Source organism: Anabas testudineus, chromosome 7, assembly GCF_900324465.2.
Source record: "Anabas testudineus chromosome 7, fAnaTes1.2, whole genome shotgun sequence".
In the NCBI taxonomy this organism is placed as follows: Eukaryota; Metazoa; Chordata; class Actinopteri; order Anabantiformes; family Anabantidae; genus Anabas; species Anabas testudineus.
Window position 1 is genome coordinate 9,508,853 of NC_046616.1, and position 20,353 is coordinate 9,529,205.

The following is a 20,353-nucleotide window of genomic DNA, read 5'->3' on the forward strand; positions in this document are numbered from 1 at the left end:
GAGCCAATACTTCATATGATGAAATGAAACACTCAGTTTTCTTTTACATTGCAATTCATCAAGATGAATATTATCAAGTATTTATATACAGTTTGAATTATTCAGTGAATCAAAAACACTTAAAGCTCTTGCAGTAATGGCTTTATACTCTGAAAAAAGCTCACGAGTAGCAGACAGAAGTAAGTCCTTACTTGGCTTATGTGTGTAATAGCAGACATTGTGAAAACAGTCAACAAATAACATTCTCCACTGGAAACTTGAACTATTCCTAAGCCTCTAACTTAATGCATTACTGAGTTTAGACAGATGATTTCTACACAACTAGTAGAGCCAGAAAACACAATGTGAATGGAATAAAAATAAAAGCCTTATGCCTGTCACCACCAAGCGGTTATTAACTAGGAAAATGACATTTTTAATTTCTTTAATGCAATAAAACTCAGAAAACAAAAGGTTTGGCTTCTGTGCACCTTTTAAAACTTGTTTACCTGTAACATACTTTTATTCTTCGTATCAAGACCTACACCAATATTTAATAGAAAATTAAAATGTATGCTCTTTGAACAGATGTGTATTAATTAGTCTGCTGTCTGAGGCAGTAGAGTGCCTCAAATGACCACTAGATAAAATCAGCATCAGGGTGCAGTAACAAAGCACAAGACACAATAGTGAGGAGTAGAAGCTAAAGCGTTATTGATAAACCTGCAGGTAGATTGCAATGCAAGTGGTAATTGATAGGTTTAGTAAATGTCAGCCAAGTATGTTATCAGTTAGTTGGTGGCTTGGGGTTTTCTCTGTTGCTCGTCTGTGGTCTGCCGGGCAGCCCTCAACAGTAATAGAGATAGAGCTCTTATTGCTCTTTTAAATTTAGAGCCAGAGATTTCAACAGGTTGGCTCGAGCGCCTGGTTCACTCAGGTGTTCCTCTTTGAGAAGGTATAACACAAGTGAACACCGTGGCCTGTGCCTGCGTAGGTTTCCTTCTACAGTCAGCAATTCTAAGTTGTGTCTATGTTTGATAGGCTGGTGACCTACACTAAATATACCATGAAATGGATGACAGGGTTGTACTACATATGTAGACATGTAAACTTTGTGGTGCATGAGGATGTACTTGGGAGAACACAACATACAACTCCTTCTCAGTGCGTGCGACACTCCTTCCCTGGGGTGAACACTTTGCATTGCAGGAACATGGAAATTGGATAATTGAATCATAAAAGGTCACAAAGTTGAATCCATCATGTGATAATTTAACCATAGTACTTTCAGTACCAATCATCTCCACGAAGTCAAACTGCACTGTCATTTATATGTGTGTCCTTCCTGAGTTACACTGTTTAAAGGATATTACATTTGCAAATTCAGTTTTGCATATTTCATTACCATAGGAACATGACGCAGTGTAGCAGGGTGAGTGTTAAACTAGAACATAAAGACAATTCACACTTTTACAGTGTTTTCATCACAGATGTTGCTTTTCTATATGTCTTATCAAAATTTAATATAGAGGCTCTGATTAAAGTCTGAAGACCAATTTTTCAAAACAGAAGCAGTGTGTTTTCAGACTGTTCTACAGTCACCATGCTTTGATGTCTGTAACAATATCTTCATGATAAACCTGTTACTGGTCATTTTTTTGCATGAGGTTTTGTTGTAACCACAGTGAAAACTAATCACCACTCAAGGTACAATGATTCTGGTTTTACTGTTTCAAAACATCAGGGACTAGGAGTGAATGGCAGTGTCGTGAGTAGGCTTTTAATTACAGGTCTTGTGATCAGCTCACCACTTGTGGAAGGGCCTCATGAGCAGTGAAGGAAAACATCCTGTAGGATATGTGCAATGTTTTCTAAAACATGTCACTGAACATAATGTCTTTAGAAACTCATTTAATTAAATTTATGTACATTTATAAATAAAAAAATAATCTAGGTTTATAGAAATGTGGGGTTTTACGCACAGGAAACACTAACACTGGTCAACTTATAGCAGATCCACTGAAACCTGAAGTTGTAGAGATGTGTTGGAATTAAACCACTGTCTGCAACACTTCAACTGCTCCATCTGTGGCTAAAGCACCTCACCTCTGGCCGACATCCACCCTGGGTCAGCAGCCACTGTAAGCAGGCCAAGTTGCCGGTGGCTGCTGCATCATGAGCAGGACTTGCCCCGTTGTTCGCCAGGCAGTTTCCCGGTAGACCTGCCTCTTCCACCAGGAAACGCAGACAGTTCAGTTTCCCGGCCCGGGCTGCGTGGTGGACCGGTGAAGCCCCCAGCACGTCCTTCACGTCGCTCGTCAGCGCTTTTGCCGCTAATTGCGCTTTGAGAGTCTGAACGTCCCCCTGCCTCGCGGCGAGCAGCGTCATGTCCCCCTCCGCCACCATGACTGGAGCCCGGACGACTCGATCCTTCGGTTGCCTGAGTTGAGCCCGATCGGTTCACCGTGTGGATGGGGTCAGCATTGCCTTCACAGAGTCCCAGATCTCCTCAGTCACTCGGTAAATTCTTAGTTATCGCTCCACGTCTTCCCGCAGCGGTCAAAGCAAAATCAGGTCCCATTCATACGCAGCACATTTCACTAAGCGACGTGTTTTACATATTGAAAAAAGCTCTTTCTAATGTTCTGCATCTGATATATGTATAAACTAACCTGCTCTTTATGTTCTGCCTGCTGACGGGCTTCAGTTATCCGCTTCGTTTGTCTGGCGCCTGCGTGATGCTGAACACCTGTTGCGCAGGTTTGTGTTTTTGAGTTCAGTAAACTATTTTTGCTTGTTTACTCTGTTTTCTTCCATTAAAACGAACGTGTATCATGTCCCTCAGAGAATATTCCGCAGTGTTTTTCATCCTATGGCAGATGGCGACATGGGACTGAGCGCCTGTTAAATAATCCATCAGGGGGAGGATCGCTGAACCTGTGACGGGTTGTTGCTTTCTGGAAATCGGTTTAGAAGTTAAAGGGGCAGTGCGAACAGACTCTTTAAAACTCTGAGTATAGGACGACAGAGACAGTTATCCAACTGGTGGTGGGTTTCAGTCAAACAGACCCACGGATAGATACTAATTCAGCAATGGACTTTTTGAACACACGCCCAGTCTTTGCTTGAGGATCCAGTCTAATGAGCATTAATTTTACATCTGAAGTCCTCAACTGGCCACTGTAGAGGTCCATCTGGTGGCCTTTTGCAAAACTGTAACTAGAAACGAATTATACAAAAGCAGAATCTAACTAAGGTGGCTAAAAACACAGCAGGGGAGAGGCTGACGTTTGAAACTATAGCTGACACAGTCCAGTTGTCAGTATGATGCTTTCTGCAGCTATAATACAAATAATATTATGTTTTCCATCCTGAGTCGTGTGTCACATCAGAATATGTTTGTTAGAAGTTTCTAATTCCTCATTTTGAAAGATTAACCACAGTCGGATTAGGATGCTGCTGCATTTATCTGGCACCTGTACCTACTTGTTTATTTACACCTTGACAGTTTAATATTAAATATTATCAGGATCTAACCGTGGTTGATCAGCCTGCTTCACTCTGACCAAACACAGTAAGATGCTGCTTCTTATTGCAGGCATCTGTAATAATTATCCTTTCAACAATATAAAACACTTATATCATATTATAATGTATTAAACTATTTTATAAAAACTGTCTGTTTGCTTTTTTAGATTTAATTAATTGTGATTATACATTTTAAGTAAATTTTAGACTGTTTTACTTTAGTATAGCCTGAAGATAATGCTTTATTAATCACCCACATGATGAACTTAGTTATAAAAATAATAAATATCTCTGACCTGAAGATGAAGTGTAATACTTTCTGTTACCAAACGATGGCAGGAAAGCTTTGTTTTCTGTCACGTACGTCTGCACCTGCAGAGGTGTCCAGGTGAGAATCATTTTTACATCAGCGTCTTTAAAATGACTGTAAACTGTCGCACACCTTTAAACATCAGACTAACCGCGAATAGAATTAAATTCTACTCCATTTGGTCCAAAACGGACAGATTTCACTGCTCCAAAAGCACATATTAAAGAGTTTGAAATAGGAAGGGGTTTTTATTTTATTGTTATTCAACAGTACAGTGCTCAGGTTCAGAGTTCCATCTACTTCACATGTTTTAGATTTGTTGAGAGAGCTGATATATAATAATACATTATATTTGTATAAATCTCGCAGTCTCTCCTCAGGCTCCACATTTCCTGCCTCTTCACTCTCACATTTCGTTCTTCTGCAGGATTTTTTAAGGGGGGGTGAGACTCGTGCTCGGCGCGTGCCTCCCTGGCCCATCTGTTGCACATGTTCAACTGTCATAGACACCACGCGCCGATGTTGGGGGGGGGGGGGGATTCCCCCTGGAGGACTAATTGTACAATTCCCCAGAGGACGTGGACAATAAAAACTCTCTAACGCGATTTAGAGGACACACTACATCAACTGTGCTGTAGGCAGGGAGTTAAATTACACACTGTAGATATTTTAAAATCATTTTCATACACAAAAACATGTGTATTTATATTCCTCCTGTGATACAACTCAATGCTCTGGCAACAGACTAGATTAATTTTTTATACTGAAAGATATTTGCCCACAGATTTTTAACAGTATTCTGTTTTTTAATGACACTATTTCATCAACATTTGGATCCAGTTTTATCCAAATTCGTTTGTATTTCTGTCTTTTTTAAAATGTTTTAATTCATTTAGTCATGTATTTGTCTCTCTATTAAATAAGGCCCAGACCTATCACAGAGATTATGCGTCGGGTGCAGCTGCAGCCCAGCAGCTCTATCTTTAAGATAAAGAGCGCAGCACATGGTTGTCGTGTGTAAGTGGTCTGGACTCTGTTCCCAGGGTTCTTCAAAGACATGCCCGCATCTTCCAGCAGTAAGAAGCTGAACCCCCATTGAACTGGAAAAGGGGGCTGCCAACGGCTTTCCTGGGAAACGTGGGATATTTGTTGCACGCGTCAGACATGCGACAGTTATTCAAATGAGACTCAATTATTCCGAGCGTCTATTGTACGGTCACATCTGCTGCTGCGCGGCGGGAACATTCAAATCAGGACTTTTTGTGCCCAGGTCCCTGCTGCTTATAATCTAACAACTAAAAAGAACCCAAAACAACCCCCCCCCCCAAAAAAAAATAAAAAAAATAAAATAAAATAAAAAACCCAAGGAACCATAAACAAACCAAAAAAAAAAATCTCAAATGAACAAAAAATAACCTGAACTAGTGGGAGAATGAACAAACTCCGCGGGTGATGTAGAGACGAACATCAGCACCCCCATCTTTTAATATAAAAATGTGCTGGAACCATTTTAATTTTATATTTTAGAGCCTTTTTCATAAAAATAAACCTCCTCGCGCCTCTCTCCTACAGCGCAGCTCGTTGGCGCGTGCAGTGAAGTGACTGTTTTTGCTTGAATCAACCTGAGCGCGTGCAGGGACCACGCCTTCTGTCTCTGAGTCCCAGAGAAGCGCACGGGTCATAATAATAATAATAATCATAATAATAATAATAATAATAACACGCTACAGTTCATCATCATCAAGTGCTGATAAATATGTTTTGTGAAAAAACGACAGACACCAGACAGAATGAACTTTATTAAGCTGCTGAAAGAAGATCAACACACACAAAGAGAAAATGACTTTATTATTATTTTCCACCCTCCCATTAGTACACATTTTCATGTTTAGCCTTTCTGTCTTTCTTTCTTTCTTTCTTTCATCTTCACAGAGAGGCTTATTACACAGTGGTATTTTTTTTCCTCTCTTGTGTGTTTTTTTGTATTGGATTAAATTCTTGCAGAGGCTGTAAATGTATAAAACATTTGTACTATACCTTTAAACCCCTTTATAAATATAATACATGTGATCTTTCTAAATTATTTAGACACAGAGGCACAAAAACTGGATTATTATAGATATAACAGTGGTTACATATGGTAAATAAACACTACAGCTCTATTCCTTAAACAACAACAACAACAAAAGAGCTATAGCCATGACTATAATGCTTTGCTGCTTGTATAAAGCTGCTTGTATATTTTGTATTTTGATGAACATGATTTTATTTAGATGCCTCTTCATCATTCTGATCCCTAAAGATTCATTCATTTTAACAAAGCCCCACAATTTTGCTGAATGTGCAGATTTCTGTTCTCCTGAACAATTAGTATAAACTACAGTTTCAAATTGTCTATGTCTCAATTATATTATCCACTGATTTTATTTAACACCTTATATCAACTGTGAAAAACGTTTTCTCAATTTTAGACTGTTTCACATATTGTTACGTCAATAACTAAACAGGCTACAGACGGGTGTAGTTCACATTTTGTATCATACACAGATAAACAGATCCCACGGGGGGTTCAGCAGATGTTTCCATTATTAATAACATCATTATATCTCAAACAGAAATAAGACTCTTTAGCTTCTGAAATAAATTCTGGTTGTTACCATAAACCCTGACATCTCCTCCTGCATCTCATGTTGATCCTTCAGTCTTTCTCACTGTCTTGAGACATTAGTGAGACGTCTTCTGTCCCCTTGAACTCACCACGGAGGCACGGTGTCTCTCCCACTGCGACCCAGTCATCCGTGAGCTGCAGTGAGAATTTCTGTGGTCAGATTTTCTCACACTCAGGCTCAATAACACCTGACAGATACAGGACAACTAATTTGACAAGACAGTTTTCAACAAATAAGTGTCTACAGTGACAAGTCAAACATTTGAGAGCACTGTTGTGATGGGATTTACTGGAAATATGGTAAAATTCAGTTTGAATTGGTTCTCTGTGCCTGGGTTGATTTTATATATTGACACATAAGGTTAAATTACTAAAGTTGGTGCATGATTTTGCACCAACTTACTGTGCATCAAGTAACAGAATGGGTTCATACCCCACTCATGTAGAGCTATAATTTAGAAGAGTGGGCGTATATGCAGATCTGAGTATTATAAGAGCTCTAACATTTAGTCACATGTTACAGTTACAGCAGCTTTAACTTGATGTTATTGTGAACTTGTTGCACAAATATCATTATTCAGGCTCAGACAAAATGGTATAAAAGACTGACACACATTTGTTTCATTTATAAAACCATCAACATTTATCATGATACTATAAATTAAGATGAAGATAAGTGGTTGAGATTTCATATAGATCTCAGTGTTATGAGAATAAATCAAATCTTATATACTACACAAACAACTATAATTATGATATTCAGTTTTAAAAGGAACAAAATAACATACCAGAGCGTGACTCTTGCAGGTCGTTGCTGCACGGTGGAAGGCTGCAGTTGTATTGAGCGCCCTTTTCCAACACGAGGTTCGGGCTCAGTGACAGAGACGCGTTGTCTCTGTGGGCGGACACCTCGCACACGCCACGCCCCGTCCGAGCGCGGCTCTGATGCGCTCCTCCAGGACTGTGCAGGAGGATGGGGTATGGAAAAATGTGCAGAATATTAAGGTTTGATATTTTCATAATGTAATAAAAAAACATGTATTTGTGGAGTAAATGTTTTAATGAAAGTCAAACTGGCAGCGACAGACAAATACAGATACAGATACATCCACATGTGTCGTTATGGACAGCCTTATTTAGTTGGCTAAATGGAAACCCTTTATTTCATCATTTCATCAGTGATTTGTTATTATTTAATGTTTCTTCTGCATTAAACGTTGCTCCAATGCAGAATAGCTCAATAGTCATTTGGTGATTAACCCCCCATTCCGTAATTTCCCTCTGGACAGCTCGTCATGGCCCCTGTGTCTCTGTACCTTCCCCATAATTCATTGGAGCAGGAAAGCCATCTGCTGCCTTTGTCCGACTGGCTCGTGCTGTTCTCGTGCCCCTGATATGACAGCACAATGAATCAGTCAGAAATCCAATTTTCAAATCACCCGCCAACGAGCCGCCTGTCCTGCGTGGCCCTGACCTCGCTGCTATCCGGGGCCACTCTGTTCATCCATGCGCTACAGCCGTGTGCGTTTTCCCCTTGCTGTCTGTTCCCTGAGCAGTGGATGGTTCTGCTGACTGTGCGTGTGAAGCGCACACTGAGGTAGACTGGGACTGAGAGGTCGACAGCTATTGGTGGAGAAGCTTAAGGCGACGCTGTAAGTTTACCTTTGTCAACTTTGACGAACAAAAACAAATGTGCGCCACCAGATGTGTGCTGTGTCCTCCAGCTTGGCTTTTGGCTTGGTTAGGCTTCTTTGGACTTTCAAATCCCGTCTGAGCCATCACCCTGATATATTCAATGTAGGCCTACCATAGCCCAAACATTTTCCCCCGCTTCTGAAACTCCAAACGACGCCGGGCTTGATGCTTTTCACCGATGAACTCTAATGAAAATAAATGCAATAAATGGCGAAGCGTCTCTAAAGTCACTGAAAAACAATTAGTGTTTGCATTATGCATGCATTTCCAAACACTCTGCAGTCTGTCTGTCATTTTATTATCTCAGAGAACCATATTCCAACCATAGTCTGATCTAATAATAATCTGTTCTACAGCTCATTTTGATGTTTTATATTTATGTTTTTTTTAATGTCTTATAACAGTTAAAACAAAAACAGTTTAACGTTAGTGTAAGATCCTATTATAGTCTTGCATCTATATTTATTAATTAAAATAACGTGTATACCGTGTAGATTAGGTCATTCACTGAAAAGGTAGGTCTTTATCATTTCAGCTTCTGGATTAGTGACATCTCCTTTACCTTATTAATATATTTATCTGTTTTTATATTATATTTATCAGTATTTCTTGCCACCATCTCATTTAGCACCTTACCTGATGGGAGAAAAGGGGGATTTTCACCAAAGGTGAAGCAGATGCTCTACAAAAACAGATTTTTGATGAGTCTTTAGAGCAAGAAGAACATCGACATAGAGTAAAAACACAATACAGAAATATTTAGAAACACATCTTTGACTATTACTAAGTAAGGTAAAATATAAGTAAGATTAAATGCTCTACTCACTCCTCAACCATTAAATGCAGCTGCATAAGGAGGAACCATTAGTTAAACAGCAGAGCGCTCAGTCTGTACATAGCAGTGGTAACAATAACGTAGAAAAGTGATAAAGGAAAATGTAGGAGAATATATTTTGTGCTGTTGAACTGTTTTACCCTGTTGAGAGGCCATTTCTTGTTTTATTTAGTCTGTCCCCGTTGATATACAGAATACACACTTAACCAATTTAGCTATGATCATAGTTCTTATTAAATCATACCTAATCTATGTTTTATTTTAAGACTGAGAAGTTTTTTTTCAACTATTCTAACCTGGAGGGATTTTTTTTGTGACTTCACCTGTAATTACTGCAAATGTGGTTGAGTAGACTTAAGTCAAACACGTCAACACAGGCGGACTTTTTGGACTTCATGCACTGGGTTTGGTCTTAGACACAGTCAGAAGCTGTGTTTCAAATCAAGGTTGTGTTAACACTTAGTCATTTTGGTTTGTGTATCTTCTAGTAGTACAACTCTTCTTGTTCCTTCCTACTGACACTTTTCTAGGCTCTTCCAGTTAGGCTTAATTGGAAATGACTGGCGTGATCATTTGTGTTCCAGTGATCACAGGTAAACTTTTCCTAGAGATTGTACATTGGATTCATATTTTCAGTGTTTTTAATTAGAACTAAGATCAGCTACCCTACATTTCAAACATTTCAAATTAACATTTGGCATTTGAAGTCGACAATTTGGTTGAAATTACTCAAGAGTTTACTACAGTTTTGTTGGATATGTACAAAGTTAAACTGACAGAGCCACTTCAGTATAATGCAGTAGATGAACCATCCAACCATCCTTCTACATTTTTTACAAAAGCTCAACTACAATATTTTAGCTAGTCATTATACTATTCAATAATAGGAATAACTGCAATTATTCATTTTATGAACACACATTTTGTACAGACTGAAATAAGATGCTATGTTGGGTGTCTACAAAAAAGAAAAGGCAAGTCCAGCATCAGGACTTGTTTTAGAGCAGACCAACAAAACATGTACCACAGACAGCTTCCACCTGTCAGAAAACTGTCTTCAGCACCATGGACAGTGGTGACCTTACAGGAATAAAACTGAACCAGTCGAACACAGAAAAGGACTCACGGTGGAAGAGCATAGAATCAGAGAAAGTAAAGTGGTGACATAGAAATTACTTTAAAAGAGACTTCAAAGACAGCTTGAATGAATAAATTATTTTCTTTTGTCAAAGCATGGAAACATTTATTATTATAAATATTATAAGAAATATATTTAGTAAGGGGTGACCACACCTTGAGTTTTGTGTTGTGGGATAAAACAAAGAACAGCACTGAATCCACAGTAACCCAGGATGTTGTGGATACATGAAAATGTTCTACCTCTGATTGCTCAGTTATTCATCCAAGTCCATGCTGTTTACTCATTAAAGGTTTGAAAAGAAGGAAATCAAGAAAGCGAAGTTCTAATTGCTACACAATCAATTTGGAAATTGATTTAAATGACTTCACACTGGAAGCACTTCAACTCCCAGATGTACAAAGAGAGATGTTATGGTTGGAACAGTTTGTTAAGATCACTTTTCTGTGGGGAACGTGATCCAGCTTCAGCTAATTATGAATTCCCTGTCCAGGCAGCTTGAATAGCATCTCGGTTATTTATCCTGTCAGTTCAACAATCTGAGAGTGGAGATTCATACTGAATGAAATCTGCAGGTATTTAAGCCACTTACAATAGAATATTTACAACCTAACGTGTGAATAAGTAAACTGTGTCTAATCAGCAAAGGGATTGTGTGAATGTTACTGTAATAGTTTCTTTATATCATTAAATGCTACAGATCATGAGTACAATCACAGCTACACTGCACCACGCTGGTAATGGTGATGGTTTTGGTCAGAAAACAAATAAATATGATCTCTCCTTGTTCTGTATCCATAAACCCTGATGATGTCCATAACTCTAAATCACTGATATTTTACTATTGCACATTTCTTTTTTCAATAAAGCTATAATTTATTTCTCAAAATATTTATTTATAACTAACCAAATTAAAGGATTACAACAATGAACCTTACATATTATCACTCCACTCTAGCCCTGGGTTACCAACACACCTGAACGAGTTGTTTTGTTTTCAGACTTCAGTGATGAAATCATGAAAACCTTCATTCATTTATCTGTAAGATCTGTAATTATTGAAAATATAGTAGGCTATTTACTGTTGTAAATGTAAAAGTGACGTTCAAGAAAACACCATCCTTATCTCCTCTTATAACAGATTAAATAATTTCTTGATGTTTTGGATTTGGGCTGTTAGTTAATCTAACAGTTTACTTATTGCAATTTTCAGCTTTTGATCGGCTAAAAATAAATAAATTATAATATTGTGACAGTCACGTCGGATTTGATCGTCAACTGAGAACAACATGGAGACCAACTTGACATGTTTGTCTTGTCCCAAAATGGAAGAGGTCTCGTCTTCTCTCCAGAAGGCTCCATCAGCTCTGGCTGACTCAAACACAGCCACCAGTCGTCTCCAGATGCGTCACGTTGCTAAAGTTGGCGTAGATTTTGGCTTGGGATGCCAGACATCCTTTGAGTTGGACTCAGGAGTTGTTGGCTGGAAAAACTAAAAGTCTGGAAGCTTCCATGGAGCCGTGATAGACACGATTGTCCTCAGCAAGGAAGAGTCCGTGGACGCTTTTGGATTCACGCTTCAATGACCCCGCGCACGCTCCATCTGTCTGAACTCCTCGGCTCGTGTCAGTCTCATGCCGGTTATACGACCAAATTCTCTTATCAGTATTTCATACTTCAACTCATTTCAGGTTAAGGTAACATCAGCTACATTTGACCTTTCCCAGTGTTGGTACATGTCATTGCCCAATAGGTAGCTGTGGTGTTGCTATAGTACTTATAGTACTTATTATACTACTTATCAGCAGTATAATATACAATAAAACCATTTTCTATTCGTTTTATTCAAAGGATCATTCTCACGTAAACAGCCAAGATAGGATTCATTTTAGTGGCCTGTAGTTCAACTGAAGACAACATGATTTCCCTTTCCCATGCAGTTCCTGGATAACTCTTCACCCCTGCAATTTTTTACGTCCTTCAACAAAGGATCACTGTGCTCAGTTTGCACAGATGGATACCCACGCTGAAACCAGGACATAAAGGGTCCTAACCGAAGTCTCCCTTGGATTTTTTTTTCCTGCTCTTATCTTGGAGAACCTGATGGCAGTTATTTGGGGCCCCATGGGGCAGAACGCGTGCACAATCGCGCATCTACAATGTTTGAAAAATAAGAGGGTTAGAAGCCCTACAGCTACAGCGGAGCAGCTTGTAGCCGAAGAACAGCGTCATCTCTTTCATACTGTTGTGAGGTTGTTGAGCTACGTAACTGGTTCCAAATATAAATAAAGATGTTTCACTTAAATTAATATTTTATTGTAGTAAACACTCACAAGGACGTGCGTAGAGTCTGTGCGTAAAGTTGGTATTTGTCATCCTGAAGTGTATAGCTCAATAATATTTAGCATTAGACGCTTTATAATTAAACTTGGTGGAATCCAGTTATTATAGAATATAAGACCATATAAACATTTATCTATGAATACTATATAATAATACTATATTTACCTGTGAATGTCGTTTTAGGACATCTTCATAAACTATGGTGTTGGTTCGGTTTGCATCAGTATAGTAGGCCTATTGCTGTATTACCATTGTGTTCATTTGCACAAAACTAAAGCATTGTTAAAGCACATTCATGATGGGGATGCACAGGGACAGGAAGAGGCGCCGGGTCGGGATACTGATGGGAGCAGCAGTGGAAATCAGGGAAGGCGGGAGTGTGTGTAGACTGAACATGAGAAGGGTGGGGGGGGGGGGTTTCTCCCATCTGTTGCGCGGTCGTGGCGCGTGCCGAACGCGTGAATCCCACTGACAGACCACAGCACAGTGTGGTTTAAAGGAGAACAGCAGACAACGTGCCAAAGTCTTCGTACAAGTTTAAATACGAGACATTTAATGCATGTTTAAAAATGATACAGTGTTAAATGGAACAAAATTCCAGTTTTAACCATTATATCATAAATCACTGAGAATCTTCACCGACATAAATCAGAGATCTGGTCCTCACCGTGTTATCCATGCAGTGTTAGACCATGGCTCAGACATCGCCCATGCAACTGTGTATACCTCTTATATATGTGTGCACGTATATGTTCAAGCCCCGCGGAGGCACGCTGCTCTCAATGTGTGGTGCAGGGTTATTTCTCAGTCTCCTCCTCCCCCACTGCTCCAGGTAAACCCTGTGTTGCTGAAACTGGAAGCAAACTGTTGGGGGTCCATAAGCAGATGTTAATCCATACATAGCGTGGCTTGGGTATCTGGTTTATTAATTTTAGGAATAGATTAGTCTCGTCACCTCGGAATCACTCGTCTGGTTCTGTTTCTTTTGTTGGGAAGCATTGGCAAGAAACGAGCCCATAAACAATGATGAAAACAATAATGCAATGTATATTATTGTGTAGATTTTTTATAGTTTTGCACTAATATTGTTATGTCATATTTCCATCAGGAAAACTTTAAGATGTGTAATGAAACAAAGACAATTATCCGAACGATTTGGTGATTGGTTGATGAAGACATATAACACAAAAATAAAATGATTACCAATTTAATTAAAGCCAACTGAAGCAGGAAACAACCTTTTATTAAAATAGCTAATATAAGAGCAGCTATCTGGAACAAACTGCATGTTAAGGAAAAACATCATCATCAACTTCTTGTGTGAGTTTTTGGATCTTGGTTGAACGTTGAAGCTTTAAATTTTAAACGCAATAAAACACAACATCATCATGAAAGTCCGCATACCAGCGGTAGATGCAGGGGTCCAGTGGGACCAGATGGTCCACAGAGGACCTCTACTCATCTCCCAAGGGCACCCCCCCCTCTCCGTCAAACCCCAACACAATGGCTTGTGTTCCCTCCCCTCTGACGCGCTGAGCGCACATAAATAGCCGGCTCTCCAGCTCTGCCTCACACTTCAGCTTAGCCGCTCCCAGAGCAAGTATCTCCCCTGAAAAAGCAAAGCAACAAGCAGAAAACGAAGAAAATGAGTCCCAGCATCCCTACTGAGGCCTGTCAGCCTTTCCCTGCTAGGTCCACAGTGGCCCAGAGAAAACAAGCCAACGAGCTAAGAAAGGTAAGAAGAAGGATCAACCAACTTTCCAGATTATCGCTTATTTCACAGAAAATACTTGAATACTTGATTTGACTATCAGCTGATGCTAAGTAACGTATTTCAACTATTTCTTCCAGACTCTGAAACCTTTACTGGAGAAAAGAAGACGTGCTCGCATCAATGACAGTCTGAGTCATCTGAAGAGCCTGATTCTTCCTCTTGTTGGCAAAGACAACGCGCGCTACTCCAAACTGGAGAAAGCTGATATTCTGGAAATGACCGTCCGGTTTCTCAGAGACCTTCCTTCCACCCCAGTCAAAGGTGAGCATCATCTCTTCAACTGCAACACCAATGTAACTAAACAAATGAGTGTAAATAAGCTTCACATTCAATTCCAGACACTGATCAAATCTATTTTTTCTTCACCAGACTCTGCAGATAGTTACAGAGAAGGCTACAAAGCTTGCCTCCAGCGCGTCTCCGCTCTGCTTCCCAAAACGAGCGTGGATCAAGACGCGTGCCAGCGGGTGAACGAATTCATCCAGCAGTCCATGTCCGCGACAGTCACCCCGACCTGCCTGAACTGCTGCGCCCACAGCTCCAGGACTCTCCCTCAGATCCAACAGAGGATCCAGAGCCTCAAATTCAGCTTCAGCTCCAGACTGGAGAGCCAGTCCCGCAGCAGCAGCAGCAGCAGCGTCGCTGTGGCTCCCAGCGGAGCGCAGCCAGGCCCGCAGCCTGTCAACGCTGCCATGTGGAGGCCGTGGTAGACTAGATGGACATTTATTCTAGGGGTCTTATTTATTTTGTGGACTTGTTTTAACTTGCTGTATTCCAATAGCCAACGATGAATGAATGATTGAGAAGAAGAATTGTTATTGTATAATAATTTTATTCAGCATTTGGCCCATTTTGCGTTTAATGTCAGAGGGCACACGATCACAGATCTTATAGAAAGTCTGTGAACTTTTAAAGATGCAATCCTCTTTGGGGTGTCAAAGATACGGGTTGTAGGCAACACTTTTGTAAAACCCCAAGGGTTATTTTGTTTGAGGTTTGCACAATGGGCTTAAAAGTATTTTGGTCTGTGCAACAGAATAGTCTGTAAACACTATGTGTTAAATAGGATTCTGTATTATTTACTGATGGAGTGTCAGAGAAAACTGGTTTTGTGAAGCAATGTTTTGTTACTGAAAAACTTGATTTTTAATAAATGTACCCTCGTCTAAACGTGCTGTGTCGTGATCTCTATATTTTGTGGTGTTATAAGGATCTGAAATTCTTCACGATGAGATTGTCAGGAGTGTGAAAGGAGTAAAAAAAAAGGCGCGCAAATGCATAAAGCCACAGGTCAGCCTGAGCCTATTGATGCAGATGAGCAGCTGCTCCATTGTTGCTGATGCGAGGCGCCTCTATAGCTGCCGCCAAACTGGTGGGAAAAAGTCGGGCTGGTTGTGTGATGGGACAAACACTGAGATAACTGCGGTTGTGAACTCGCCTGCACCGACAGATTTGACACAACTGTTTCTCCACTTTTCCCAACAAACAGTGTTTACCTGCCATTTTAAGCAGGATTCTACATTCATTGGTCAACATCTCGGTTTGATGACTCAATAATGATTTATAGCTCTGCTGTGATATTGTCAATTGACATTGACTGGGCATGTCCCAATCAGTATTTCATCTCTCTATGGTTTTAATCATTGTCCTAACATTTTCTTAGTGCAAACCATTGTAGAAACTAATTTAATATATCCCACCATCTATATTTACTGTAAATATTCAGTGAAGGGACACACTTAATATGACTTACACCAGTACATATAATATTATTGGTATATCTAGTATAAAACATGTCTTTATTTTAATACAATTTCGAGGCTACAAAATCATTTTTTTACATGAAGCAGAAAATTAACCTCACACTGTTGAAACATTTTCCATTTCATTTAACTGATACACTGACGACCAATTCTAACACTTGACTTTATGATAAGCTGATAAGAATTATTGACTTATGTTTCTAGCATTCATTAAGATATGGACAGTTTTCTTCACCTTGTATATAAAGGAAGAACTATGAGGGAGTTTGCTAAAAACATCCTGTCTCTAGTCCATTCATGTGTTACTTCTAGACTGGGCTACTATTATCTAATGTAGTATGTCCCACCAACTCTTAAGCAAGAGAGTTCATATTTCTCTTTCATTTGCTTCTCAAGCTCCTCTCCTGTGGATCCAGCCCCCAGTCCAGGTTTAGGAAGGGAGACACTTTCTACTTTCGAGAATGGGCTTAAACTGTCCTTTTTGTTAAAGCTCATGATTCATCAAGCCTTGTCATGCCACTATTGCTTATGATGAACTTTGCGTCGTCTTTCTCCTTTAGTTTTGCTTCTTCCTCTCTGTCTCCCTCTCTATGTACCTTTCTGCAGGTATTCATGTCTTCTGAGCTGTTTCAACTGTGCAGTTAGTGGCTCTACAAACCTCACAAGTGTTCGGTTTTTTGCTTGCTGTTCTGTTCTCTCTGCTCTTTCCGCTCACCCCAACCAATTAAGGCAGACGGCCGTCCACCCTGAGCCTGGTTCTGCCGGAGGTTTCTTTTGTTAAAGGATGCTTTTCCTCTCCACTGTCACTTAGTGCTGCTCAAGGGGAATTTGTTGGGTTTTCTACTTAATTCTACACAGCTGAGCTGTGTTTTTCCACATATTTCTGTAAGGTCCTTAACCTTACAATGGGAAGTGCCTTCATTTGACTTTAGTTGTGATTTGGCACTATACAACTATACTTACACAGTCAGACACTCATAGTGGGCCCGCACACCTGTTGCTGGTCTCTCTGGAGCACAGTGGGCAAAAGGGACTATGCAGTTGAATTGGCCACAAGTGTCAGAGCCTTGAATCTCGTGGGTCTCCACCAGAAGCCAGGTGGCCTATTTATAAAAATATCCACAGTTTTTGATCTAGTGGTCTCCCACATGCCTTCTAGCAAAGTGCAGCTGAGACTTGTGAGATTTCTTTTAAGTGTTCTCTTTATCACACGCTGCCACAAAGCTGCAACTGCTGAAGTGTTTGGTCAATTATTGTTTTATGCCCTGTTTAACCGAAGCCTCTGGGGCTGAAAATCTGGTGACTCTGAACCTTCTCTTAGTTATGCTGTTATAGATTGAGGCTGCTGGGGGACCTCTCCCTCCTCTCCACTCTCTATCCATTGATATGCCACTTTTGCTTTTATTTTATTAACTGTGTTTCCTCCTTCTCCTGCCTCTCCGTCTCCTTCTGCAGGCATCCCTGGCCTTGGAGCTGTATATTTTCAGGATGCAGTTGCTGTCCGTACCAACCTGCCGGTGCTTTTGCTGTTTCTTGTTCTTGTTCTTTGTAGCCAGTTATTCTTTTCTGTTTCCAAACACCCCAAACAATCAAGCCTGCTTGGGATGGCTGCCCGTCTGTTGGAGGTTTCTTCCGTTAAAGAGTTTTTCCTTTTTTCCTGCTTAAATAGGGTTTTTTAGTTTTAAGCTTGTATTGTTATGTTCTGTGAGGCATCTTAAATAGCCATTGATGTGGTGCTACATACATTACTGTATGTAAACTGAATTAAATACTTTAATGGACCTTACGCATATATATGTATTTATAGTATAATTATCTGAAACCCTTTGACCTCACACAAATGATTCCAATTTAACTACTTATGCTTTATAAAACCAACTGATGAATGATTAGTTAAATAATTAGTTAAGTATAAAGCTATACTGGGGTCCAAAGACAATTATTGTGATCACAAAACATTTGTTTTGCCATATCCAATCACCTTTCTAAGAGTGAATACCTTTAATGAGTAGTGTATCATAATTTCCAAAGTTTAAAGCTGTTGCAGCAGCTCATGATATCACCTTGTATATGACTGACTAAATTGCAGTAATATTGGTTTGGCCGTGGTTGAGTATCCTCATATTTTGGTCACATCTGGTTTTGGCTGGGACTGTCACATTATCACATTGTTGAAAAAAATCATGACCATTATATTATTGCAATACAGACAATAAAACAAGAAGAAAAATAAGTAGATAAATAAATGTATCTGTCAAATGTACCTGTCAGTCTTTGTTTTTCTATTTCATAGAAGGTTTCAACCAATGTTAAGTGTCAACCACTTACTCACACTGAATTATCAGCAATCTAATCACAGGTGTATTATCAGCAGGATATCAACATTTAATTTTTAAACAACATGCTTTTCATCAGTAACAGTAAATCACAGCCTCCTAGTTGTGGCATCAGTACTTCGATTGGGATCAGAGATATAGTTAAGAACCATCAACCCATAAAAATGGTGATGAGCACTTTTTATTAGAGGAGCTCATTATACACATTTCAATGAGAGGTACTGGGAGATGATGATAGAAAGTCAAACCATGATGAAAAGTCCTCACATGATGATGAAGGGTTCTGTGGTTGAACAAGTGCAACAGTATTTTAATGATGTAGTCTGAGCTGGTAAAAAACTGAAACTCTGTATTTACTGTTTGAAGGAGTTAACGTCCATCAGTGTGAGTTGTAATATGATGAAGGGGGGCTATTATGTGCAGTGCCTGCCGTTTTTGTATTGTGGGCTGGGACCGCAACAAAACAAAGAGAGGATCTGCTAAGGATGTCTAATGTGTCTCAGGCTGAACATCATCCTTTATATCACTGTATGTTGTGGTAGAAGATCACTGAGACCCTCAGTCTGCAAAACAGAAAGTTATTTCTTCACCTTTGTGCCATAAGGAATTAGACAGTACAATCCAATTCTAGTAAAATCGTTTCTACATTATAAATATATGCTGCTCTGCAAGTGTTCCAAACAAGGCGTAGAGCCATTTTCAAACACCTGCTAGGTAGGCTATATATAATAAACAACATATAAAGGCTGCAGTGGTAAAACAATATGTGCAAACCTTTTTTACATTTATACTTTCTGATCAAACCTTTGAAATCAGTGGGTTCTCTGATGTAGAACAAAGCAAAACAGATACACTAACGTACACATCCTATTATATCACCACGATTTCATCCTTTATTTATTCTTTATTAACTTATAACTTTATTGCATTATGCTGATTGTTTTTTTAAAGTGTTAGTGACACAGAAAAAACACCGAAGCCTCCAGATTTCTCCCAGTGCACATCACTCTGCAGCAAATATCAGGCTCGGTGTTTCCCCCCGTCCCACAGTCCGCATGTGACTCCTTATTCCTAATTCCCATGAAGAGTCGGAACATTTTCAGACAAAGACGCCCTGTTATCCTGCCTGCACAGATGGGTTACCGACGCCGAATTTGCTTTGGAAAGACAAAAGAGGACTCTAACCGTAAGAGCACAACTCATGAGAAGTGGCCCTCCTCCTCCCAGACCCCAGCCTCCATCATCCCTCCATCCCAGCGGGGCGGTGAGGGGCGCGTGCAGCAAGTGTGCCTCTCAGTTTCAGGTCAGACCCGGTCTGCACGATGGTGACTTTCACATTTGGACTCTGTAGAATTGTTCAATTTCAAATAAACTCCGAAGATAGACCGTGCCCAGCTGATCTCTCCCATTTCCACACTGATCTCTCTCAAACAGTCATTTCTTATTGATCCATAGGGTAAAATAACCTCTAGTTAAAAATATAAGTGGAACAAAAGATCAACACATAGCAGAACGATCACCTATTATTATCATTATCCATTTGTATGTCACTACTTAAATTAAAAACTTGTCCAAGTTGAATTCATGGCAGAGCTGCTGTATTGGATTACATTATCTTGTACAGGTGTGTCTAATAAAGTGGCCATTGTATCTAAATGTGCACGGGGTGTGCTATTGGTTTCTGTTTTGAAACATAACGGAATTAAACTATATATACGTAGTTGTCAGGTGTCAGTATTAGATATTTAACTTTGTCAGAAGACAAATCTTTTCTCCCAGACAAACATGTTTCATCTCCATCGACAGATTGAGCTTTGAGCGCCGTCATCACCATAATGTCGAGGGGAAAAAAACATTTCATGATAGCGTGGACGCTCAAATATCCAGGAGTCAAGCTTAGGGAGACAATTGCAGCACAGAGTTTCTACACAGGGGGGTGAGGATGGTTTGTTTCAGTTGGACACGACATCATGAACCCATCAGC

At 39.8% G+C, this 20,353-nt stretch overlaps 2 protein-coding genes across 3 annotated transcripts in view; one reads left to right on the forward strand and one right to left on the reverse strand.

Annotated features, from left to right (window-relative positions):
- espn (espin) overlaps positions 1 to 2,870 on the reverse strand; it is a 32,683-nt gene extending 29,813 nt beyond the window's left edge. For both annotated transcript variants that reach the window (XM_026368658.1, XM_026368656.1), the window contains exon 1: positions 2,086 to 2,870. In XM_026368658.1, coding sequence (XP_026224443.1) covers positions 2,086 to 2,385 — 300 coding nt within the window. In that variant the 5' untranslated portion in view covers positions 2,386 to 2,870. The remainder of the gene's footprint in view (positions 1 to 2,085) is intronic.
- Positions 2,871 to 14,141: 11,271 nt separating this feature from the next.
- Positions 14,142 to 14,980, forward strand: hes2.1 (hes family bHLH transcription factor 2, tandem duplicate 1). The gene is made up of 3 exons (XM_026368722.1): positions 14,142 to 14,231; positions 14,348 to 14,531; positions 14,640 to 14,980. The coding sequence occupies exons 1-3, from the start codon at positions 14,142 to 14,144 to the stop codon at positions 14,978 to 14,980; spliced, it is 615 nt and encodes a 204-aa protein (XP_026224507.1).
- Positions 14,981 to 20,353: the final 5,373 nt, after the last annotated feature.

What these genes read in the sequence shown, in the direction of transcription:
- hes2.1 (XM_026368722.1), top strand. Translation starts at nt 14,142, where the DNA reads ATGAGTCCCAGCATCCCTACTGAGGCCTGTCAGCCTTTCCCTGCTAGG. An exon ending in AAGCCAACGAGCTAAGAAAG is followed by an intron (nt 14,232 to 14,347) that starts GTAAGAAGAAGG and finishes TATTTCTTCCAG; the next exon opens with ACTCTGAAACCTTTACTGGA. An exon ending in TCCTTCCACCCCAGTCAAAG is followed by an intron (nt 14,532 to 14,639) that starts GTGAGCATCATC and finishes TTTCTTCACCAG; the next exon opens with ACTCTGCAGATAGTTACAGA.